Source organism: Dysidea avara, chromosome 7 (genome assembly GCF_963678975.1).
Source record: "Dysidea avara chromosome 7, odDysAvar1.4, whole genome shotgun sequence".
NCBI lineage: Eukaryota > Metazoa > Porifera > Demospongiae > Dictyoceratida > Dysideidae > Dysidea > Dysidea avara.
In genome coordinates this window covers 32,129,978-32,157,936 of record NC_089278.1, presented here as the reverse complement: position 1 = coordinate 32,157,936, position 27,959 = coordinate 32,129,978, and the positions used below count along the sequence as shown (strand labels likewise).

General features: G+C 37.2%; 1 protein-coding gene across 1 annotated transcript in view; it reads right to left on the bottom strand.

Moving 5' to 3' along the window:
- The window catches only part of LOC136261181 (uncharacterized), a 156,029-nt gene that overhangs the window by 120,055 nt on the left and 8,015 nt on the right, over positions 1-27,959 (bottom strand). Inside the window, exons 2-5 of the mRNA XM_066055154.1 lie at positions 26,950-27,261; positions 23,507-23,818; positions 8,778-9,089; positions 6,110-6,421 (exon numbers count right to left, since the gene is read on the bottom strand). Of these exons, the coding sequence (XP_065911226.1) occupies positions 6,110-6,421; positions 8,778-9,089; positions 23,507-23,818; positions 26,950-27,261 (1,248 nt within the window). The remainder of the gene's footprint in view (positions 1-6,109; positions 6,422-8,777; positions 9,090-23,506; positions 23,819-26,949; positions 27,262-27,959) is intronic.

Genomic DNA, 27,959 nt, shown 5'->3' with positions numbered 1-27,959 from the left:
TAAGTAAGTAAGTAAGTAAGCAAGTAAGTAAGTAAGTAAGAGTAAGTAAGTAAGTAAGTAAGTAAGTAAGTAAGTAAGTAAGTAAGTAAGTAAGTAAGTAAGTAAGTAAGTAAGTAAGTAAGTAAGTAACAGACTGATGCCTTCAGACAAGTGTAACTTGATAATGGCTAGGGCTACGGGCTTGATTTTTTCACTGTTCGACATTGCTTCGGCCCGACAGGTGCCTTTTGGCATACCGCAGTACGTACAATGCATTCTTCATGGACTTGCCAGTGTCCTCCTTTGTGTACCATTCATCTTTGCTGACAGGGAAAGGTGTCGATTTGGTGCAAGCACACGATGGCTTCCCTTCGAAATGGAAATCGTTTGTACCTTTTGTAGTGGCTATTTTGATTGTAAAGGCACTTTTCAAACAGTTCTTGATTTGTATTGCTGTGTAACGGATGAACATAGCCGACAGCCAAGCAAAATGGATACTTCACTTTTCAGGCGATAATTAATAAAATTGGGGCGCAGCACTATTTCTTTTGGTATACATAAATTGTAGAGGTGCTTCCGGAAAAGTTTTGATTCGTATTGCTGTGTAACGGGTTGAACATAGCTGACAACCAAGCATAATGGATACTTCACTTTTCAGACGATAATTGATATAGCTGGGGCGCACGGCGCCATTTCAGATGCAGTATGCGTGGTTTCACCAGTCATAATAAAATTATTTACAAAAAAAGTTAACAAACAATGGAAATGCACAGTAAGGATATAATACTTCTTATTGTTTTACTATGATTTAATATCATGGACTACTCCAACTTGTTTCAGTACTTTTTATCGATGTGCTATGGTCACTACTCAAGTTGAAAATTCCAAATTTTTCCGTATACTTGTCCTAGAATAAAACTTCACTTAGTATATGCACCACTAAAAGACCACCTCTATACAAAGACCACATTGTAATTTGGTTCTATAGATAGCTAAGGCATACTAGATGATCATGGTCACCTTTTATAAAGACCACCTCTTTATATGGTAATACCATATAGTTCAAGGGAAATTTTCACAGATTTCATGGTTTAGAAGGTTACCAGCCAAATCATATTCTTGAAATATTTAGACCTCCATATAGTCTAATACATTTTTAGAGTGTTTGCATATCCGCAAAAAAAATTTTTATATTAGGCAACATTGCTCAACCTCGAAAAATTTGCTCTTCAAAAATCCCATATTTTGGTCCACACTTCACTCAAGTCGTCTACCATCATCGCTTAGTTTGTACCAGATGTGTCATGCAAAAATAGTCCATGCAAGTGAAATGTAGCTAGTAACTACAACCTACTGTATCAAAAAATGTGACCAAATTTTGGAAAATCACCCATATGAGCGCACGTGAAATAATTAGAATTTTCATGTTTAGTGAGTTACTATTAAGGGGAAGGTACAGTTTAAACTATATTTCAAGAATTTTCTTGTACTTTAAGGCATTGAGAATGGCTTACAATCACTAACAAGCAGATTTATACACTAAATCATTTTATTTGATCATTAAATATTTTAGATGTCAAAATGCGCCCATATGGTTGATTTTCCAAAATCCGGTTACAAATGAGGTCTCGTATGTCTATAACCTTAGATCCTAGTCTTTCTTAGCTGACCTAGCTGCTTTGTTAAGCCATGAAATAAATTTTTGGAACCTACAATGTGAAGAGGTGGTCTTTGTAAAGAAGGTGGTCTTTATAAAAGGTGACCATGAAGTGGTTTTTAAGGTCAGTATGTGTTAACCATCTTTGAGATCCAATTACAATGATGTGGTCATTGTATGGAGATGGTCTTTATAAGAAGAAGGTGGTCTTTAAGAGGTGGCCACTAAACAAGGATTTTATTCTAGGGTACATTTATATGACAATCTGACCATTTCCATTTTCCATTTCCGCTTTCCGTTTCTGGTACTGTTTCCAATTGCCCATATTTTCTGTGAGAAAGTGTAAACCTCCATGATCTCTAATATACAATACTACCATACTGTGTGATAAGTAACAATTAAGCCAGCGTGGCTAAACCAACAATTAAATTTACTCTTCAGATGACGATTCACCTTGGTGTATTGTAATGGTCCCTACTAGCTTGTAAACTTCCAAGTTTCTCTTTAAACTTGTTTGTCAAGACACACAGTAGTGTGTCATGCAGCCCAAGAAGCCAGTGCACCACAGTGTGAGTATACTGACAGGAAGAAAGAAAACATGATTTCACGATCCCTTTTCCAATTGGAATTAAATTTGCTACAGAAGTGCCCACCAGGTAGAGAAGTCTACATGATACGAGCGACCAAAGTTAATTTCTTTGTTTTAAAAAACGTTTCTTCATTTTGTACACTTTGCAAAATACACCATAATACACAATCATGTAAAATTTAGCACACTTAAAGGGCTCATGAATCTCAGTACAAAATTTGGTTGGAATCCAGTCAACCATCTTTGAGTTATCACTGATTATTCTCGTAGAACTTCTGCATGCCAATAGCGTAAAGGTGCTAACTTTCTCATTACTAAATGGAGTTCTCTTTGTCCTGTAGAGTAGCTTACTCCCTGGGTCTGTTGTTGATAAATGGAGTTTAACTAGTTAAACTAGGTTAATGTTGCAGTTGAGCATGCATGAGTATATTATGATAGTGACTAACTTGAAGTTCCACCATGACTGGAGGGAAGATTGGGAAAGCACACACGTGAGAAGGGTTGGCAATAATTGGAGAATAACATTGCGCATGCGTTACAAGAAAAAGGCGCGTGGAGAGGTGTTAGAACACATGGTGCTACGTGGCATAGTGAATCTTGACCCACCCACACCACTCCCCTCTACCAACTATCTCATATTAGTATTTTAGAAGACAATAATCACAAAGGGATTGTTGGGTGGGGTTTAATGTAATGTATTGCTCAATAAAAATTAAATTAACGGGGGTGTGGGGAGGTGAAGCATGCCCCACAGACAGTCCCAGCAGGGAGCTTAGTAAATCCCCCTTTTTCCCTTATCTTTTCCATCTTGAGGCTAGCTCAGGGTGTGACAGTGCAGGGTTTCTATTAGGAAAGGTGTGGCATGTGAAAATTCTTGTGGCTTCAGAGAATGTTAGAATCCCCAAGCATTCCTACCTCCAAGCCTTTGTAGTAAAACATGCTGTATACATCATGTAAAATTGTTTAAAAGGGGCCTATTTGAGAATTAACAGAGAATCCATGGAACCCTGCACATCTACCAAAACAACCACCATCTGTTGACGGTGGCAACCCGCTCACAACAGGGTAAGACCTACTGACTGGGTTAAACTGACAAGCAACATTAATGACTGAACAAATCACAGTATCCACAGTTTCCGATAGAGTGGCATCAGATTCCATTACATATCGTAACAGTAAAAAAAGTTAAAGTAGAGAAACCCTTAAAAGACAAGCTTAAAGGGTTGCGTTGAAAATTGCTATGTAGATGGAGTAACCATCGTAGGAGTGTCTTTTTGTGGTTTGAAAGAAATCATGATAAAGACCATGGAGATATGACACAAAACCCAACTTGTGTCACAATTATGCAATCGAGTTTCAAGAATAAAAGACTATTAGTTTTCATACCTACCAGGTAAACTGCTTAGAAGTAGTGCTGTGAACCTGCAGAGTTTACTAAAACTGGTTATGGGAAGGAGAATAATTGGAATTGACCGGTTATTGTCTGATTGTAGATTAGCATACATAATGGTGCTCAACCATTATGTACCAAAGTGAACACCACAGTGGTGGATCCAGGGGGGGCCTTCCTTCATCCCTTTCAAAAAAAATTTGCATACAAGATCGAGATACTCTAATAGAGGGGTCACTCTAATAAAGCAGTCACAGTGTTCATGAGGCAGTGTAGCTTAACTATGAAGCTATGAATAAGGATCTTAATAGTAAATACATTTGGTAAAGGGTAGCCATTATTGCTATGACCTTTTTTTTCTAGCAAAGTGCACCCCCTCTTTTCCAAACTCTGGATCCACCCCTGCATCAATATCCTGCCTTACAATAACATTTATTACAATCACATATTTACACATTCTTTGTGGTTATGTTATGATGTTAACACTTGTCAGCAGGGGTAATTTATGGTTTACCAAGTGGGTGGGCAAAACTGGTTCAAAGGCTTCTTAGTCAATAATTGGTTTGACCTAGACAATGTCAGCTAATAACTGGTTTTTCTATACTGGTTCACAACACTACTTAGAAGTGTGAGCTGAAAACCAGTATGTAGATGGAATAATCATTATAGAAAATCTTTGCACTAGTATAGAACAACCAAAATAAAACTCACCGAGTCACAATACAAAATCTAACTATCTGTAGCAAGAGTGTGAACAAGATACTCAAATAGTACAGTCACCCTCTTTCTACAGTATTCAGCACTATAGTAGGTTACTCTATTGGAACGTTCAGCTAGTAACAAGTCGCTCTGTAGAGAGTTTAGCAACAAACAAGTCACCCGGTAGAGAGGTCAACTACAAAAAATAACCCTCCCTGAACAAATTAGCAAACTTATACTGTGAACATTATCTCTTGCAACTATTTTCGCACACATATAGCTACAGGGGTGCATATTTACACATTATGCAAATATTTCATTTTTAGCTACATTATTTGTAAATAATGAATTTTGATTAATAATAAACTCCCACCATCACCAATTCAGAGGTATCTAGGGGAAAGGAAACAAGGTATTGATAATTGTTGACCTAATGGTGGCCTCATTGATAATTGCTATTTATGCACATGATATGTGACCCAGTCTGGGAAAACCAGTAGCTATGATCGCCTATTTAAAAGCATTGAGAAATGACGGCTTTAGGTACTTAGTATGTTGTAGCTCGCCAATGGATGAAGTTATGTGTACCAAATTTTCAAACTTCTACACCAATTCCTTACCTTCCAGTGCATCCATTGTGCAAGTAGCCAACAGCTAAGTTTCATGCCATTTTAGATAGCCTTTAAACCGAGATTGACTGTATCAGGTGAGCTCCAAATGGGGATGGTGGGGGGCTTGGAAAGAGGGCAAGAAGCTATTTAAAAATTGAAAAGGAAGGCGTAGGGATGAATTAGGCCAAGTTATGGGTCATCCAGGTAAAGGAAATTCACGGCACAAGTCTTTATTCAACACCATGGAGCTGTATAGTCACATATGGCCATCCCCAGGCTCTATTAAGGCCCCACATCATATGTAGGGATCACCACTGAGCTTGGAAAAAGCAGCCAGTAAAAGTATGCCACTCAAGTCTAGCAGATTTTGATTGTGAAATTAGACAGTTTATTCACACAGCTTTGTGTTTAATTGAATCTGCTGACATGGCGATAAGACCGGTTTTCCCAGATCCAGTCAAATTTTGTGTGCATTGGGAAATCATAGACAACCAACTGGATATCAGTTATAACAGTAAACAAAGTGTTGTGAACACACCCTTAAAATGTAGTTCACAAGGTAGTTCTATCAGATTTATGTATTCTGGTGAAGTTAGTTTCTGCAATTGTTGTGGTGTTGCAATTCAAGTCCCCTGTACCCACCAGTGACATGCTATACAAAAAATCTAAAAACAATAAGATCTTTACATAATATGTGACCGGACTTGCGAAAAGGGGTTTTCCACACACACCCAATCTATGAACTTCGGAGACCATTTTCAGTTATAATACAACCCTGAAATATCCTCACCATTTAGCTATGTTGGTACTCAATACTAACCAAATTACAAGTCAATAGTGTTTCCCAATCTTGTGTTACTATTTGTCAAAGTTGGTAAATTGTATGTTTGTGGAAGACCCCCTTTTGCAAATCTGGTCACATATAAAAGTGTGGTTGACATAAAAGGCTAGTGAAACGATGGGAAGATTAGTATTACTATGAGAGAAAATATATATTTTTTGCATTGAAAAATTAATTGTAGCCATCAAGGGATTTTCGCACATATGATTCCATCTTGTCTCGTGTTGCAGTATACATAGTTCATACTATCGTTTTCAAATTAATAATGTTATATACAACACACACAGCCACATTATGACAATGACTACACTGTGTGAAAGTGTTTTAACCAATAACAACTTACCTACAGGTGGACTACATTTCACACCAGCATCTTCACTATGATAGCAGTAATGTCTCCCCCATCCTAAATGTGTACAGTCCCCAATTGATTGTTCATTACCAACACAATGTAGATCATCAAGCCAGATAGGACCACTACCCTGTCCATAGTATGAAGAGTGTCTAGCATCAACCGCTTTACCAAGATCCAGTTCACTGCATACAACTTGTGCATCATTCAAGTCCCATCCATCATCACACACTGTACCCCATTCACCATTGTGATACACCTCCACTCTACCTTCATATCTGGTTGGTCCATTAGCAAGACGAACTACTACAAGTGAAATTGTATTGATGTAAATAGTAACACGGTCAAGAAACATTATAATAGTAGTCTATATATATACGGTCAAAACAGCTGAAAGTACCGTAGATTGGGAAATATTCCACAGTAAGAATATTTAGTGTTTGCTTCAACCAATGAAAATAAATTACGTGAAATATTTTTGCTCTTGAATATTTTCTGCTTGCAAAATATTCAGTTTTGGAGATCAAACTGTCGAAACACTTGAGGAATGAGTACGCTGTTGGAGATGGAAGAATGATGGCCTATATACCATAAGGGTTCCAGAATAAGTTTTGGTCGAGGCTGACGTATAGCTTTGTCACAGCCTGGCATGAATTGCATATTCACCATACAACAGGTAACCGTTATCAACTTTTGTTGTATCAGTTGCACGCTCACTTCTGGCACATGAAACGCAAAGTGACTACTACGGTGCTAGCTCCTAAACCTGACAGTGTGCTGACCGCAAATACAGTATCAAAGTGAATAGCTACATGTTTCATTATTTGCTGTACAGAAATATTCACAGGTAAATTTTGCATGGCTTGGGTTGTCCGCAAAAATAAAACACATCAAATTTATTTTATAACTGAACGAAAATTTCCCAATTTACGGTATGTGGCCGATTAAGATGCAATATCAGCCAAGAAATGGTCACCACTTTGATATACTTCATTTATAGGCTATCAATACAGTACCTTCATGATACCTTGCTAGTTAATTAGTTAGCAATAAGTTAGATGACTACATGACTATAGCTGCACAGGTGACTATATTGCCTTAACCAGTGTCCAAAATTTCTAAGCAAACATGGTTACTGTAGCAAGCACTACAATAAAATGATATTGACAAAACTCAGGAGGAGATGTAGATCATTAACTATCAGATGAGCTATTCTGTTATACATGCAATATTGCATAGATGCAGTAAAACCATTCCTTTTATATCACCTAATGAATAACTTCACAATGCATTTTATGCTAATGAAAGTGCTGACAATACTTGGTGTAAAGTCTTCTTATCTAGCATAAAATATTTTAAATTATATAATTATTATGTCAACATCTACACAAACAGCTCACAGAAGAGTTAGATTTACAGTAAGACCACTATAGTTGCAGACAGCATTGAAACTGGGTCACCAGACACTAATCCCAATAAGTGGGCATGGCTCACAAAAGAAGCTGGGCTGCAGCATGACTAGACTATGACATGTTAACACACTTCCACATCATTAAACTAATCATTCATTTCACATAATAGTGTATGATCCAATCCTGGTCAGGCCCAGATAATCTACAAAGCAGATCAGACCCAGATAACCTATGACATAGTTGACCTGGATGACTTGACCCGGTTTCAACACTGTTACCTACTAAACAGTAATCAAAATGTAACATATGAGTGTAAGAATTTTATTTACTTTCATGACAATAAGAAAAACCAACTCAAGGATATTAGCTTAACCAAAACTGCAGTCACATGGCTTATATGTAGTTATAAAATGTACAATTATGGCTTTTAGTGGAGCAGCATAGCACACAAATATGGTAGTTTTGTGCACTTTGTGAGAAAAGCATCATACTTGGCACATAAAATGGCATTTATTTTTGGATATAGTGCCATCACATATTTGACTTTTGGTGACCTTTATGGCCATTTTTACATTTAAAATTCATCATTTTTGTCTTTGTCTGTTTGAGGTATTACTTTACACCATTAAAACATGGTTTCAAATTGAAAGTCTCAGTTGTTTGAAGAAACATCTGCCTTCAGTGTATCCCTTTAAACATAAGAAGTCAGTTTAAACATTTAAACAAAGTCCCATTGTATTTTACCTAGTGCTTTTAAGTTTCCTACAAGATTAGCTATATAGTTACAATACGGAAGGCATTGATCTTTTAACTGAACATGGTTTAATGAGTATGAATGGACTGCATATACTTACCACACATAGCTAGATAGAGTGTAAGTCCTGTAAGTATTGTATCCTTTATAAATTGATAAGCTATTATCAAGGCACCATTGCATTGCAGAAGTGTCAAGAAACACTCAGAAAGTGATGGCATGAGATGATAGTAGTGAGGAACAGTAGACCAAAACTAATGTGCATAGTAGTTTTAAACATCAAGTTTTATTAAATTTCAAGCAATATAAAACTAAAACTTTGCCAGCATCTGAGTCCTACTACCACAGGAACCCCCTGTTAGAAACCCTAGATCTGCCTCTGAGTGTAGCTAAACAACAAAGTCAACATTTTAGATGTACTGTATAATGTAAACAAAGGGATAAATTCAACATCAATAATGTGTAATAAAGATAATGCAAAATAAACACATACCTCTAGCACATTTCACACCAGCATCTTCACCATGATTACAATTATGATTTCCCCATCCTAAATGTGTACAGTCTCCAATTGTTTGTTCATTACCAGTACATTGTAGATAATCAAGCCAGATAGGACCACTACCCTGTCCATAGTATGCAGAGTGTGTAGCATTAACTGCTTTACCAAGATCCAGTTCACTGCATACAATTTGTGCATCATTCAAGTCCCATACACGATCACACACTGTGCCCCATTCACCATTGTGATACACCTCCACTCTACCTTCATATCTGGTTGGTCCATTAACAAGACGAACTACAGCTGAAAATATATCCATGTTAATAGTAACACAGTCAAGAAACTGTAATTTAATAACACCAAACTGTAATTTATTAAATGAACTGTAATTTATAATACACTACATCACTAGAAATTTGATAAATAATAAGGGTATAAATTAGCAAAGTGACCATCCATTTCAACACCTTTAAACAACTTCATTTGTTAAAGGCTGCAGCATAACAGAAACTGGGAATTTGGGTGATCAATAAATTCACTAACATATCTTACTATGTTGTGATGATTTCATTCACAAGGTCAACAATGAAGATAGTGACCGATAAACTAAAAGTTATAATCAACTGCAAACAAAGTACTTGTCTGGATAATGAGTATGCAGATTTGCTAACAGGCAAACATTTCAAGAATTGTTCGTGATAAAAGCACCAAATGTTTGTATACAAAATAAAAGTGCCACAAAAATAGTTTATAGCATTTGCTTATCTTATTTTACATAACTGATTCCATTCATTAAACATACCTAGCTATGGTAACTTTTCAGGTGGTGTATATGTAATGTTACAATAAACATGCCCATCAACACAAAATTTGTATAAAGAAAGTACTTTATCTTCAAACTTAAGCAACAAAATAATTTTGCAACTAAGACTCTTGTATAGGTATTCCTCTGAAATTCCTTGGTAAAACTTTTAATGCCTAACACTGATGAAACATGTCACTGTGATCACAGAAAACATTTACTCTTTCTTGTTATGCTGTTCAACTACCTGCTATGGCAATACAACACAAGCTATAAACTGTGTGGCACTCTTGGAATCAAACCTGAACCCCTGATCCCACTAACCTCACATTTATTTGAAGCCTTATGGTGATAAACACTACAAATCTGCTGGTAACTTGTACCAGTAGCCAGAAAATACATATATTACATTACCTACTCAAACTTACATTACCTACTCAAAGTTTGATGGCTGGGGATGGTTTGAACAGGTAATGCAAGGAAAAATGAAATGAAAACTGTGCAGGTTATCATGATAAGTTATCCATTAAATATTACCCAAAAGTATTGATTAGCTGTAAACTCTCGATTATTGGAATTACTCAATTATTGGCACATATGACCGGAATAGTTTCTGTGCAAATTATTATAAATTATAGATCCTGTATTGGCAAAGACATGTGGCCTCATGTGTGGTGAGTAATTTCTACATTGTTATTATTATATTAATGCTCTATATATGCTTTAATGTTGGTTGTTAAATAATAACAATCAGCCATTTGTTTCAAGCTGATATTGTTCACTTCTCAACCGCTGTCCAATGATGGTGATTGTTTTGGTAGATGTGCAAGATTCCATGGTTCTCCTATACAATTTTGCAATAGGACCAGCGATATGATCAGTGGCTCCCAACTGCATGAGGCTTGGGGGCAAATACATGGGGGTTCCCAGCTTTGAAGCCACAGGAATTTCTAGGGCCATAGAAAGGCTACAGCCTTTCCCACCAAGCCACACATATGTACCTAGGAACTACACACTGTACCTATCAATAACCAGAACACTGTTCCCTGCATTAATAACAAGACAAAGATTGGTCATTACCTAGAGGATTCAAGAACCTGAGCTCCACATAGTAAATATCCATTCCTCCCTTATATGTTGTGTGTCTTTGTATCAATGTGGTACACCCATTAGGACAATATACTAGCAGTGTACTTATATACTGACTGTTGATAATATCGGAGGAGGTATAAACCCAATGTGTTCAGTAACATTATTTAGAGGTACAGTGTATGTGATGCTCTAGGCAGTTAATTACAGAAAATAGGTTACAGTGATGACTATAAGCTGTGTCTGTCTGAACATCAACAGAAACTTAAACAACTATACCTTTTGGGTACAACCAATTGTGCTGAGAACTTCTACTATTCTGTGCCACTCTGTATTATGTACACATTGATGACGATACTCTGTGATGCCCAATAACATTAACTGTGTGTAGCAGTGTTCCAGACTTTTCCTGTTTGCATTGTATAATACTAAATAGTAGCACATAATGTGTAAATTTTACACTATATACATTTTGCATACAAAATTACCACCAGAATTCTACATAGTGTGTGCACCCCATCTGGAGGGCTTGTCAGTGGCACAGATCGGTAATGCAGCATGTATCTTATTCTACACTCAAAGAGTGTGTGTGTATGTGCATTTTGGCTTATTAGCATCAAATTAGGTGGACATGTTGAATAGGCCCTCAGATTGCAGGTATCAATATGTAGTGTTAAGTATTTATGTAGGTACATATGGAGTGACCTTTATGTACTGATTATGGTGGTCAGACTAAGATTTTTCTACAAATGTACATGTATATATCCCATCTGGGTGTGCAATGTATGTGTGTAACATACGTATAAAATCTCTGCCATACTGGAATGGTCTATAAACTACCATGCTATACATTGCATGTGTATGTGTACATTATTGCTCCAGTTTACCCAGCAGAGGATTTGAAAGAAAATGCTCACTGTCTCCATGTTAAACTAATGGCCAGACAGGAACTTTGGGTGTTCACCTTCGTTTGTGAGACATGATAATAGTTGTAGCTGGGCCTCCAGAATATATTTTATACTAATCCTTAGCACTGCAATAAAAGTACAAGACAGCTCCGTGTTTCACTGGGATAGTGCTAACATTGATAACCACAACAGGTGAAGGCTTTCCTTGTTATGTTCTTGTAGTACAGTGTATTATTTTATATGCAATTGTTGTCCAGTCGTATTGCCATATTCAGATACAGTTGACCTGCATACTGGAAAACTGTTCACAAACGAAAATGGAAAAGCCAAGTAATGTAACCACTCATTATGTGTGCAATTCACATCCAGGAGAAACTGACTTTCATTTCACCCGGTTGCACATTTGGAATAACCCATACACGAGGTATTTTTCCTGCACATGCATTCATGATGTTTTCCAATTAATACCTACTGTACTGTTCTATACTACATCTAGCATTGTGATGCAGGTGTGCTACATACCTATGTATACACTCTCTAATGCTTGCTAGCTGCAATCTGTTACTACACAAAACACATGCAAATTATCTTCCTCCATTAACTTTGTTTAACAAGTTAAACTCCACTTAACACATTATAGAGCACTAATTTTAGCCTGTTAGGCATAACAGAATTCTCAAGGAACTGCACAAGGTGGGAAGACAGGTGGAGGTTGACCACAGTTTTTATTTGTCTGCTCCAGCTACATTAACAATAGATTTGGCACCAGTTAAATGAAGAGATCAAGATATGTGTTCAGCCATTGATGCAGTTCAGCACGGACATTTGAAGATGACTGAGGCAGCAAAACTATTTGGCATACCATGACAAACATTAGGAGGTAGAATATCTGAGAGAGCTGTCCACGGTACAAAACCTGGTCCCAAGGTTTATCTAACAAGAAAAGAAGAATTTGAATTTGCTGGATTTTTGGTTGATACAGCAGAGAGTGGATAAGAAAAGAGTAGAAAACAGGTATTATAACCATAGCTGAAAATGTTGCTATGTAAGGATGGAATGCTTGAATGAAGAAACAATGACAGAGTACTTTGCAATGTTAAAAGATTTTATCAAGGAGAAACTGTTAAGTAGTCCGACCTAGACATTCAATATAGATGAAACTGGCGTACCATTGGATATCAGCCACTCAAGGTCATTGCCAAGAGAGGACAAAAGAAGGTATGTTGTAGAAAATCAGGCAACAGAAGTCAGGTTACAGTGATAACGTGTGTCAGTGTCATTGGACATGCCATACCCCATATGTGATATTTGATGCAAAAAGTAACTATGAATGGATGAAAGGGGAAATCCCTGGCACATGATATGGCTTGAGTGATACAGGGTGGGTAGACACCGAGTTATTTATAGGATGGCTGGTTAAACATCTCTTAAAGCATGCAGTAGCAGGAAGACCATTGTTGCTAGTGTTGGATGGCCACATTACACATTATCAACATGAAACAATCAAATTTACTCGTGATAGTGGTGTGATAATGATGTGTCTACCACCACATACTATGCATAAAAGTTAGCCTCTTGATGCTAGTGTAAATTTAAAAACCAAGCGTTTGAGCATTAATCGGATGGCTGAAGGTTCATAGGTCCAGTCATGGATTTTTTCTCCTTTCTCCACCATTTCAAACATACTTTATGTAACAACCTTAAACAGGCGAGCACTTGTGCTATAAAGTCAAATAACAAATAAATAAGGGAGGTCATGGACATGCCTTCAGTACGTAATGCTAGACTGCCAATCCCTATTCCTGGATCTGGAGAAGACCCTGCTAACTGATTTTTTACCATCTGTATTTGGCTGTGAAGTTTCTGAATTGGAGCAACAATTGTTTTCTCTACCTGTTCACTTTGGGGGCCTAGATCTCTTCCCACTTCTTCTACTGAATCAATGTACACGACCTCACATAGTGCTACCAGTCTAATTGTTTCTGCTATAGTTGTATCAAGGAAAGTACTACATTCCATCCAAGTGAGCATTATGACTTGGTACTTAATGATCAACATCATTACCAACTTGAGCATGATTCCCACTGCAAGACTCTTTTCTCTTCAGTTTTGGCTTCAGTTTTGGCTTCAGTTTTGGCTTCAGTTTTGGCTTCAGTTTTGGCTAAGTTAGATCCTATTCACAAACGTGCTAATCAGCGTGCCAAAGATAAAGACCTTTCTGTGTGGCTGACTGCATTGCAAATAACTTTGATCTCACTGCTCAAGAGTTCTGTGATGCTTTGGCTCTTCATTATAGAAAGTCTCTTCTGGCCATTCCTCCAAGTTGTGATGGTTACAGTGCCCCATCTAGCTTGGACCACTTTTTGTCATGTAGAAAGGGTGGTCTTGTTATCCTATGGCACAATGAACTGTGTGATGCTTTGGGAGATTTGTCTAACTTGCTGTGGGGGCATGTGAGGTGTGAATCAATTGTTTCAGAGGGCCTTTGTGATGTTAACATGTTGGTTGCTGATCTCGGTATCCATGATGTTTGGTCTCCTAAATCTGAGGTGTTATTTGATATTCGTATCTGTGACACTGACCTATTTGAATCATACACTAGCATCAATTTTGTTAAAAGCTGAGTGTGAAAAGAAATCTAAGTATTCTATCACTGCTGCTGCTCATTGAGCCCATTTTACCTGCTTTGTTTTTCTGTTGACAATCTGATGGGTCCTGAAGCCTCCTGTTTACTGAAAAGATCTTGCTTCTGATTTAGCTCTTCGATGGGACAAGCACTATTTAGAAGTTGTCTATTAGATTAGAGCAACCCTGACATTTACTCTTGTGAGAGCTACTGGCAAGAATAAGAACGTGTTGCTTAAGTTTTGAGAATGGCGCCATTATTGACTCTACAAGTTAGTTAATATTTTGTATAATTATGTGGTTTGTGTTGTGTTTGTGTTGTATTTGTGATCTTCGTATATGTTAAAGCATAGCCGCGAGTGTTATATGAAAAATAAAGTATGAGGCGTGCGGCTGAGATGCTAATAAAGCACGAGGTGAAGCCGAGTGCTTTATTAGCATCGAAGCCAAGCACCGAGTACTTTATTCTTCATATAGCACGGGCAAGGCTATGCTTTAAATGATTTATGGAACTTTCTACTCGTCAGTGTAGCTTCACCATACACTAGAACTCGTAATTAACACGCATTGCACGAACTATTAGCAGCCTGAACACACACAAACCAGTTTAACAAAGTAACTCACACGTAGTTCACCATAGTTTGGCATGGTAGACGTTGATTGCGTCTTTTGGCAGGTTTTGCTCGCAACCCACAATCGATTCTATTGTTAGTCACATGGTGGAAGTATTTCTGTGATATCTCCAGGACTTGTCCGTTTACATTAACAAACGTAACAGCAACGTTACCTTCTCCCACTCATCATCGAAGCATTTAGGTATGTCTATAAAAGCAATCCAGTGGTAGAACTCGTATTGGCTGGGGTGATTGATTACTGAGCGCGGCGAGGCTATCAGCCTTCACTGGCTTGGGTGATTAGTCATACTGGCATGAGCCCCATAGGCTATTAGCCTACAATAAGCACGTGGGCAACTGTGCTTTATTGCCCACAAAGAGTGCTTTATTCGTTCAATAAAGCACTCTTTGCGGTGCAATACAGCACTCTTTGTGGTCGATGAAGCAGTTGGCTGGCTGAGAGTGTACTTTATGAAATGTAAAGTACACTTTCTCCTTTGATCTCGCCCACATAAAGTTCTATAAATATAGAATAATAAATAAAAATCATTAAAGAAAAAATTGGCATGATGCTTGGCATAGGTTTGTGCAAAGGTAAAGTAATCACCAAGTACGCCTTTTCACCTCTTTTACATGGGGTATGAAACAATGCCATGATACCCACAATGATAGTGTCTGGATTTAGAAGGAGTGGTATATACCCATTTAACCCCAAAGCACTTAGATTATGGGGCAAGCAAAAGTATGTCACATAGAACATACTGATGTGCAAGGTATTGACATGTTTTCAATACCTGCAGATAATCAGGGGTGGCAGAGAAGGGGGAGGGGGGCAAGGGGGCTGTAAAAGATTATGTAGGTGCTTAGCCTTCCTAAATATATCTATAGCTGCCATTGAGAGCCCATCAATGCTCTAATAGAGCAGTCAAGATTGAGATACTCTAATAGAGCAGTCACAGTATACTTCAGAGAAACAGTGTAGCAAGCTACGTATGTAGTTATAAATAAGGAGGGGTGGAGGGCAGCTATTGTCAGCAGGTAGTTACCCCTTTTTTTGGTCTTTGACTTTCAACTAGGCCATGGCATCACCAAGCTAGACCCCAACCCCCCCCTCCTAAGTAAAGGTGTCTCTGCCGCCCCTACAGATAATACATGGTTAGAGATGCAAGACATGATATTCCATGTAGAAGACTATCCACCAGAGCAACCGGTCAGAGTGAGCAACCTGTGTGCCTTCTCCTCCTGAGAATGAATGCAATTTGAAGCACATTAGTAAGAACTTGGTGCAGTATGTGCCAGTGAAGCCAAAAAGCAATCCATTTCTAGTGTTGTATGACTAGTGCAAGGATTCTCACTAGTAAGGAGTATGCTAAAATTATCTTTGAACATGAAGAAAAGAAAGTACTGTAGAAAGAAGCATGGAAGGTTTCTAGAGAGCAGAGAAAAATGGAGAAAGAAGAAGCAGCTAGAAAATAAAGCAGAAGTAGCTGAAAAAAGAAAAGAAGAGGCTGTTAAAAGGAAAAGAAAACTGTTAGGAGTAAAGAAGAAGTATCCAGGTCCTGCAGAAAGTAAACAATGTTGTGAATAATGTTGACAAGGGACAGGTGACATCAGACTATGAAAATGATGACAATAATGATGATGACGATGACAATGAAATTGAGTCTACTTGCCCAACTAGGTCAGCAGGAAGATTCAACTTAATGGAAAATTGCAATCAATGCTCTGTGTGCCTCTCTACATATGAAGAGGACCAAGTTGAAGAGACAGGTTTTCAGTGGGTAAAGTGTGTGTGTGTGTGTGTGTGTGTGTGTGTGTGTGTGTGTGTGTGTGTGTGTGTGTGTGTGTGTGTGTGTGTGTGTGTGTGTGTGTGTGTGTGTGTGTGTGTGTGTGTGTGTGTGTGTGTGTGCCAGTAATGAGCCCATGAAGATTGCTACACAGAAGTATTGATAGACAGGCATGGAAAGCTTATCTGTCCATATTGTGTCTTATAACGGTCATTGCATATGTAAGAATAATTACATGGTGTGCTTTAAGTATTCATAGTATTATTGTGAATTCTTTTTAGGGATGGTTAAGTGAAAGGTGCGGTATATGCAAGTATTTTTTCAAAATTATAGGGTAATATATATGTGTGAGGAATGCTGATATTTAAAGCATTACTCTTAATGGGGTGCAGATAATAAAGTATAGGTGCCAATAATTGAGAATCGCCTTTGTGAGTTTAAATGCATATAACTCTGTTAAAAATCCAGGTATGTGGTTGAAATTAGAGTATTTGGTAGAGGCACTTTTAGGGTATCTCTTGGTGCAAAGTTTTTGCTTCTGTGATATTCACCTATGAAGTTACACTGTTTGCTTTTTTGTATGTCGATAATTGATGCTTTACACTAAAAGTTGCTATGTTTGTTAGCTGTATGTTAATAAGTTTATTGCTAGCAGATGTTGTGGAGTGGTGACAAAATTTGTAACTCTGACTATCAATAAAGTAGTCTGATGGAAATTTAAATGAAGAAAAGTATGTCACAGAGATCATTAGTACACATTAATTGTAACTACAGAGCCAGATTTTGTATTTAGAAATGTACATAGTTGCTGGGAATAGATTTAGTGACTCTGTGCTGCATTCGCTCAAGAGTGGAGACATCACAAAGAAGATAGAGATGGTATAATGGAACAGCAATAAGTAAAGTAGTTGAGATCTTGCTAGTGCTCAGTAAAGAGGTCTCATCTTAGAGATTGTCAATTGTATGGCTAAACACACAATGGAGCAATCTAGGTGTTTTATAAGCTTTAGATGATATCAGGTCGTAATGTTCTCTATAGATATGTAAGTCAGTGGACACAATGATTCTATATGGTCATGATGAGTGTCAGAAGGTATAATCAATGAATTGTTAATGTGTGTTTCACATAGTAGCCCTATATATAGCCATTATCAAGTTACACTTGTCTGAAAGCATCAGTCAATAAAAAAAATCCCACTGTAGTAGTAACCTATTGGAAGCATTTCAAGTCATACCGAAGGCACTTTTGGGCTTGATGATACCTAACCAATACTACCAAGGCCCCCCCCATGAAGGTATTGTGAGGCTGGTTTCTGGTCAATAATTATTTTTGGGGCAATTGGAAACAGTGGAAATGGAAAACAGAAATGGTCAAATTATTGTATATGTGTATCATATAGTACGATAGTAACTGTATAGTAAGGACCACAAAGCAGTAGGCGTGGCCCACAAAATAAAATCACCCAAAAACCAGCCTAAATTTTCCTTGACTACGATGAGGCAGTATTGGTGAGGTAAAACTAAGCCCAAACAAGCTTTCAGATCGACCGACCCGAAACGCTTTCAACAAGTTGCTACGGAATTTTAAAAAAAAATTATTCGATGGAATTTTCTACTGACTGAGTAAGTAAGTAAGTAAGTAAGTAAGTAAGTAAGTAACAGACTGATGCCTTCAGACAAGCGTAACTTGATAACGACTAGGGCTACGGGCTTGATTTTTTCACTGTTCGACGTCGCTTCGGCCCGACAGGTGCCTTTTGGCATACCACAGTATGTACAATGCATTCTTCATGGACTTGCCAGTGTCCTCCTTTGTGTCCCATTCATCTTTGCTGACAGGGAAAGGTGTCGATTTGGTGCAAGCACATGATGGCTTCCTTTCGAAACGGAAATCGTCTGTACTTTTTGTAGTGGCTATTTTGATTGCAAAGGCACTTTTCAAACAGTGCTTGATTTGTACTACTGTGTAACGGGTTGAACATAGCCGACAGCGAAGCACAATGGATACTTCACTTTTCAGGTGATAATTAATAAAATTGGGGTGCGGCACTATTTCTTTTGGTATACGTAGATTGTAAAGGTGCTTCCGGAAAAGTTCTTGATTCGTATTGCTGTGTAACGGGTTGAACATAGCTGACAACCAAGTGTAATGGATACTTCACTTTTCAGACGATAATTGATATAGCTGGGGCGCGCGGCACCATTTCAGATGCGGTATGCGTGGGTTCACCAGTCATAATAAAATTATTTACAAAAAAAGTTAACAAACAACGGAAATGCACAGTAGGGATATAACACTTCTTATTGTTTTACTATGATTTAATATCATGGACTACTCCAACTTGTTTCAGTACTTTTTATCAATGTGCTATGGTCCCTACTCTAGTTGAAAATTCCAAATTTTTTTGTATACTTGTCCTAGAATAAAACTTCACTTAGTATATGCACCACTAAAAGACCACCTCTATACAAAGACCACATTGTAATTTGGTTCTATAGATAGCTAAGGCATACTAGATGATCATGATCACCTTTTATAAAGACCACTTCTTTATATGGTAATACCATATAGTTCAAGGGAAATTTTCACTGATTTCCTGGTTTTGAAGGTTACCAGCCAAATCTTATTTTTGAAATATTTAGACCTCCATATAGTCTAATACATTTTTAGAGTGTTTGCATATCCGCAAAAAAAAATTTTATATTAGGCAACATTGTTCAACCTCGAAAAATTTGCTCTTCAAAAATCCCATATTTTGGTCCACACTTCACTCAAGTCATCTACCATCATCGCTTAGTTTGTACCAGATGTGTCATGCAAAAATAGTCCATGCAAGTGAAATGTAGCTAGTACACTACAACCTACTGTATCAAAAAAAATGTGACCAAATTTTGGAAAATCACCCATATGAGCGCACGTGAAATAATTAGAATTTTCATGTTTAGTGAGTTACTATTAAGGGGAAGGTACAGTTTAAAATATATTTCAAGAATTTTCTTGTACTTTAAGGCATTGAGAATGGCTTACAATCACTAACAAGCAGATTTATACACTAAATCGTTTTATTTGATCATTAAATATTTTAGATGTCAAAATGCGCCCATATGGTTGATTTTCCAAAATCCGGTTACAAATGAGGTCTTGTATGTCTATAACCTTAAGATCCTAGTCTTTCTTAGCTGACCTAGCTGCTTTGTTAAGCCATGAAATAAATTTTTGGAACCTACAATGTGAAGAGGTGGTCTTTGTAAAGAAGGTGGTCTTTATAAAAGGTGACCATGAAGTGGTTTTATAAGGTCAGTATGTGTTAGCCATCTTTGAGACAATGATGTGGTCTTTGTACGGAGATGGTCTTTATAAGAAGAAGGTGGTCTTTAAGAGGTGGCCACTAAACAAGGATTTTATTCTAGGGTACATTTATATGACAATCTGACCATTTCCATTTTCTATTTCCGCTTTCTGTTTCAGAATCTGGTACTGTTTCCAATTGCCCATATTTTCTGTGAGAAAGTTCAAACCTCCATGATCTCTAATATACAATACTACCATACTGTGTGATAAGTAACAATTAAGCCAGCGTGGCTAAACCAACAATTAAATTTACTCTTCAGATGACGATTCACCTTGGTGTATTGTAATGGTCCCTACTAGCTTGTAAACTTCCAAGTTTTTCTTTAAACTTGTTTGTCAAGACACACAGTAGTGTGTCATGCAGCCCAAGAAGCCAGTGCACCACAGTGTGAGTATACTGACAGGAAGAAAGAAAACATGATTTCATGATCCCTTTTCCAATTGGAATCAAATTTGCTACAGAAGTGCCCACCAGGTAGAGAAGTCTACATGATACGAGTGACCAAAGTTAATTTCTTTTTTGTTTTTAAAAAAAAAATTTCTTCATTTTGTACACTTCGCAAAATACACCATAATACACAATCATGTAAAATTTAGCACACTTAAAGGGCTCATGAATCTCAGTACAAAATTTGGTTGGAATCCAGTCAACCATCTTTGAGTTATTGCTGATTATTCTTGTAGAACTTCTGCATGCCAATAGGGTAAAGGTGCTAACTTTCTCATTACTAAATGGAGTTCTCTTTGTCCTGTAGAGTAGCTTACTCCCTGGGTCTGTTGTTGATAATGACTGAACAAATCACAGTATCCACAGTTTCCGATAGAGTGGCATCAGATTCCATTACATATCGTAACAGTAAAAAAAGTTAAAGTAGAGAAACCCCTAAAAGACAAGCTTAAAGGGTTGAGTTGAAAATTGCTATGTAGATGGAGTAACCATCGTAGGAGTGTCTTTTTGTGGTTTGAAAGGAATCATGATAACGACCATGGAGATATGACACAAAACCCAACTTGTGTCACAATTATGCAATCGAGTTTCAAGAATAAAAATACTATTAGTTTTCATTCCTACCAGGTAAACTGCTTAGAAGTAGTGCTGTGAACCTGCAGAGTTTACTAAAACTGGCTATGGGAAGGTGAATAATTGGAATTGACTGGTTATTGTCTGATTGTAGATTAGCATACATAATGGTGCTCAACCATTATGTACCAAAGTGAACACCACAGTGGTGGATCCAGGGGGGGGGGGGGCCTTCCTTCATCCCTTTCAAAAAAAATTTGCATACAAGATCGAGATACTCTAATAGAGGGGTCACTCTAATAAAGCAGTCACAGTGTTCATGAGGCAGTGTAGCTTAACTATGAAGCTATGAATAAGGATCTTAATAGTAAATACATTTGGTAAAGGGTAGCCATTATTGCTATGACCTTTTTTTTCTAGCAAAGTGCACCCCCTCTTTTCCAAACTCTGGATCCACCCCTGCATCAATATCCTGCCTTACAATCACATATTTACACATTCTTTGAGGTTATGTTATGATGTTAACACTTGTCAGCAGGGGTAATTTATGGTTTACCAAGTGGGTGGGCAAAACTGGTTCAAAGGCTTCTTAGTCAATAATTGGTTTGACCTAGACAATGTCAGTTAATAACTGGTTTTTCCATACTGGTTCACAACACTACTTAGAAGTGTGAGCTGAAAACCAGTATGTAGATGGAATAATCATCATAGAAAATCTTTGCACTAGTATAGAAAAACCAAAGTAAAACTCACTGAGTTACAATACAAAATATAACTACCTGTAGCAAGAGTGTGAACAAGATACTCAAATAGTACAGTCACCCTCTTACTGCACTATAGTAAGTTACTCTATTAGAGCGTTCAGCTAGTAACAAGTCACTCTGTAGAGAGTTTAGTTAACAAAAAAGTCGCCTGGTGGAGAGGTCAACTACAAAAAATCACCCTCCCTGAACAAATTAGCAAACTTGTACTGTGAAAATTATCTCTTGCAACTATTTTCACACACATATAGCTACAGGGGTGTATTTTTACACATTATAAAAATATTTCATTTTTAGCTACATTATTTGTAAATAATGAATTTTGATTAATAATAAACTCCCACCATCACCAGTTCAGAGGTATCTAGGGGAAATGAAACAAGGTATTGATAAATGTTGGCCTAATGGTAGTCTCATTGATAATTGCTGTTTATGCACATGATATGTGACCCAGTCTGGGAAAACCAGTAGCTAATATCGCCTATTTAAAAGTATTGAGAAATGATGATTTTAGGTATTTAGCATGTTGTAGCTCGCCAATGGATGAAGCTATGTGTACCAAATTTTCACACTTCTACACCAATTCCTTACCTTCCAGAGCATCCACTGTGCAAGTAGCCAACAGCAAAGTTTCATGCCATTTTAGATAGCCTTTAAACCGAGATTGACTGTATCAGGTGAGCTCCAAATGGGGATGGTGGGGGGCTTGGAAAGAGGGCAAGAAGCTATTTAAAAATTGAAAAGGAAGGCGTAGGGATGAATTAGGCCAAGTTATGGGTCATCCAGGTAAAGGAAATTCACGGCACAAGTCTTTATTCAACACCATGGAGCTGTATAGTCACATATGGCCATTCCCAGGCTCTATTAAGGTCCCACACCATATGTAGGGATCACCACTGAGGGAAAAGCAGCCAGTAAAAGTATACCACTCAAGTCTAGCAGATTTTGATTGTGAAATTAGACAGTTTATTCACACAGCTTTGTGTTCAATTGAATCTGCTGACATGGGCGATAAGACCGGTTTTCCCAGATCCAGTCAAATTTTGTGCGCATTGGGAAATCATAGACAACCAACTGGATATCAGTTGTAACAGTAAACAAAGTGTTGTGAACACACCCTTAAAATGTATTTCACAAGGTAGTTCTATCAGATTTATGTATTCTGGTGAAGTTAGTTTCTGCAATTGTTGTGGTGTTGCAATTCAAGTCCCCTGTACCCACCAGTGACATGCTATACAAAAAATCTAAAAACAATAAGATCTTTACATAATATGTGACCGGACTTGCGAAAAGGGGTTTTCCACACACATCCAATCTATGAACTTCGGAGACCATATTCAGCTATAATACAACCCTGAAATTTTCTCACCATTTAGCTATGTTGGTATATACTCAATACTAACCAAATTACAAGTCAATAGTGTTTCCCAATCTTGTGTTATTATTTGTCAAAGTTGGTAAATTGTACGTTTGTGGAAGACGCCTTTTCGCAAATCCGGTCACATATAAAAGTGTGGTTGACATAAAAGGCTAGTGAAACGATGGGAAGTATTGCTATGAGAGAAAATATATATTTTTTGCATTGAAAAATTAATTGTAGCCATCAAGGGATTTTCGTACATATGATCCACCTTGTCTCGTGTTGCAGTATACACAGTTCATACTTTCGCTTTCAAATTAATAATGTTATATACAACACACACAGCCACATTATGACAATGACTACACTGTGTGAAAGTGTTTTAACCAATAACAACTTACCTACAGGGGGACTACATTTCACACCAGCATTTTCACTGTGATAGCAGTAATGTCTCCCCCATCCTAAATGTGTACAGTCTCCAATTATTTGTTCATTACCGACACAATGTAGATCATCAAGCCAGATAGGACCACTACCCTGTCCATAGTATGAAGAGTCTCTAGCATCCACCGCTTTACCAAGATCCAGTTCACTGCATACAACTTGTGCATCATTCAAGTCCCATCCATCATCACACACTGTACCCCATTCACCATTGTGATACAACTCCACTCTACCTTCATATCTGGTTGGTCCATTAGCAAGACGAACTACAAGTGAAATTGTATTGATGTAAATAGTAACACGGTCAAGAAACATAATCATAGTAGTCTATATATATATGGCCAAAACAGCTGAAAGTACCGTAGATCGGGAAATATTCAACAGTAAGAATATTTAGTGTTTGCTTCAACCAACGAAAATAAATTACACAAAATATTTTTGTTCTTGAATATTTTCTGCTTGCAAAATATTCAGTTTTGGAGATCAAACTGTCGAAACACTTGAGGAATGAGTACGCTGTTGGAGATGGAAGAATGATGGCCTACCATAAGGGTTCCAGAATAAGTTTTGGTCAAGGCTGACCTATATATAGCTTTGTCATAGCCTGGCATGAATTGCATGTTCATCATACAACAGGTACCCATTATCAACTTTTGTTGTATCAGTTGCATGCTCACTTCTGGCACATGAAACGCAAAGTGACTACTACGGTGCTAGCTTCTAAACCCGACAGTGTGCTGACCACAAATACAGTATCAAGGTGAATAGCTACATGTTTCATTATTTGCTGCACAGAAATATTCACTGGTAAATTTCGCATGGCTTGGGCTGTCCGCAAAAATAAAACACATCAAATTTATTTTATAACTACATTATCTTGAACGAAAATTTCCCGATTTACAGTATGTGGCAAAAAATGGCCGATGAAGATGCAATATCAGCCAAGAAATGGTCACCACTTTGATATACTTCATTTATAGGCTATCAATACAGTACCTTCATGATACCTTGCTAGTTAATTAGTTAGCAATAAGTTAGATGACTACATGACTATAGCTGCACAGGTGACTATATTGCCTTAACCAGTGTCCAAAATTTCTTAGCAAACATGGTTACTGTAGCAAGCACTACAATAAAATGAGATTGACAAAACTCAGCAGGAGATGTAGATCATTAACTATCAGATAAGATATTCTGTTATACATGCAATATTGTATAGATGAAAACCATTCCTTTTGTTTCACCTAATGAATAACTTAACAATGCATTTTACGCTAATGAAAGTACTGACAAAGCTTGGTATAAAGTCTTTCCTTTGTGTTCAACAAAATAAATGATTTAAAGTCTTTTTATATAGCATAAAGCATTTTAAACTATATGTTATGACAACATCTACACAAACAGGTCACAGAAGGTTAGATCGTAAGAACATTATAATTGCAGATGATTACAGCATTGAAATCTGGTCACTAGTCACTAAAATGGCTCACAAAAGTACCTGGTTTGCAACATGACTAGACTACATGTTAACATCATCAAACTAAATTATATAATATTATTCATTTCACATGTCATCTAATCAGGGTCGGACCCAGATAACCTGTAAAGCAGATCAGACCCAGGCGACCTGGACAAAATGTGACCCAGTGGACCTGGATGACCTGAGACGTGGGGGTGAAATACCTGGGGGTTCCCAACTTTGAAACCACGTGGATTTCTAGGTCATCCTAACAATCCTAATGAAACCCTGCACTATCACACCTCAAACTAGTTTTATTAAATGCTACCCCACTAGGGACCTGTGAGAAGGCTATGAGCAGCCTGTGAATACAGGGAGTCTGAAACATGTAACTAAAACGTTGAAGAATGCAGAAAAAAATCCCACACCCAGCGATGACTTGATCTCCTGCAACAGGTCTTGGGATGGAAGAGCTACTCTTGGTTTGGAAAAAAAAACTGGGCTTGAGTCTTACCACGCAAGACTCTCTTCAAAGAGAATTTCCTCCCCTGATGGAATTAATCCCATAACCCCACACCATAAATTTATAAAGTTTGTTTATTTTATTATCATTCTTATAGAAATGTAATTGGTTTGTACACACTATTTTCCAATGTAGTCTCCTAATCCTAGGGAGTGGAGTTTGGGAAGGGACAGAGTTTTATTCCATTGGCTACACAGTTAATACAACCCATACACACATATTTTTTTGCACATGTTTCCATTATGTTTTCCAATTAATACCTACTACCTTTAGCACTGTGGTGCAGATGTCCTACATACACAGTGCATAGCCTTTATATATTCTCCCATGTTTGCTAGCTTTGATGTTACCACACAAGCATGCACAATTATCTCCCTCAATTAACTTTGTTTAGACTTAATCTAACAGTATTTGTGTAGCTACACATTACATTGATCTACCAGAACAGTATTCCAGAAAAGGTACTGCGTGCACAGAAATGTATGGAAGCATTAACATAGTAGTAATATGTGAAAAATTAAAATTTATTCCAGATATGAGTGGTGACAAGAGAAGAAAACAGATGTGTTGCTTACTAAAGAGTAATCGCAATGTAACATACGAGTGTAAGAATTTTATTCACTTTCATGACAATAAGGAACACTAACTCAAGGACATTAGCTTCATCTAAATTTCAGTAACATGGCTAACATGTTAATTGCTATTAACGAACTCAGAGTGAAGTAGTGATAAAATGTACTATTATGGCTTTTAGTTGAGCTGCATAGCACACAAATACAGCGATTTTATGCACTTTGTGAGAAAAGAATTTACTTGGCACATAGACTGCGCTTCCAATGGCATTCATTTTTCCATCGACTATTTAACTTTTGGTGACTTTTATGACCATTTTTATATTGAAAATTCATCATTCTTGTCTGACTTTATCCACTTGAGGTATTACTTTACAGCATTAAAGCATGGTTTCAAATAAAAGGTTTGTTTGTTGAAGAAACAACTTTGTTTCCATATATTTGAAGTCAACAGTAATTTCAGTTCAAAGTTATGATCATAAGCAGGGATCAAAAGTAATGTGCACCACCTAATTAAAAATGCTGCTTTTAAAAATCATTCTAGAGACTTCTTACGTGACAAAAATCTCATAATATTAGTCCAATAACATCAATAAGCATTAAAAGCAAGAAAACAATGGATATTAATTTTAAAAAAAGTTACTGAAACTCAAGTTTTTGTCCTGCCAGCCTGACCACAGTGGCAAGGCAGGAGGCCACATGAAGCAGCATACAACCACCATTTTATGTCACAATAACAAACTCACTAGTGGCATGTGTTTCAGATGTACTGTATAATGTAAACACAGGGATAAATTCAACATCAATAATGTGTAATAAAGATAATGCAAAATAAACACATACCTCCAGCACATTTCACACCAGCATCTTCACCATGATCACAATAATAATTATGATTTCCCCATCCTCTATGTGTACAGTCTCCAATTGTTTGTTCATTACCAACACAACGTAGATAATCAAGCCAGATAGGACCACTACCTTGTCCATAGTATGCAGAGTGTCTAGCATTAACTGCTTTACCAAGACCCAGTTCACTGCATACAACTTGTGCATCATTCAAGTCCCATCCATCATCACAGACTGTACCCCATTCACCATTGTAATACACCTCCACTCTACCTTCATAGCTAGTTGGTCCATTAACAAGACGAACTATAATTTAATAACACACCATATCACTAGCAATTTGATAAATAATAAGGATAATTATATAACATTAGCAAAGTGACCATTTTATTACCTTTAAACAACTTCATTTGTTAAAGGTTGCAGCATAACAGAAATTGGGGAACTTGGGTCTTTAAAAGTGATAAAGGTAGTAATAATTTCACTAAATGTCTTACTATGTTGTGATGATTTCATTCACAAGGTTAACAATGAAGATAGTGACCAATAATAATCAACTGCAACTAAAATAGTTATCTGGATAATGAGTATGCAGATTTGTACTAACAGACAAACTTTTCAAGAATTGTTCACTTTTTGTGATAAAAACACCAAATGCTTGGTACAGTATACTAAATCTCATTCAAAACAGCTTATAGAAGTGCGCGTCCAAGTAAAGCAGAGAAGGTTACTGTGTATAGTCATGGGCAATCATTCAAAATTTTGAATGCCTATCGATACTTTTTGAGAAGCCCATAAAACCAGTCTAGCAGCGTGAAAAGTTTTAAATAAAGGTGAAGCCCTTTGTATTTAATGTTTTTATAAAGCTACAGTGTAGTTTGAGGCAGGTGGAACACTACAATTTGTTGTAGTAACACAAGTAAGCCAGCCCGTAAAAAACTGTAGGCTCTATTGGCATTTCTGGGGCATAGTGACACTGTATATTAAATTTATTAGGTCCTGTG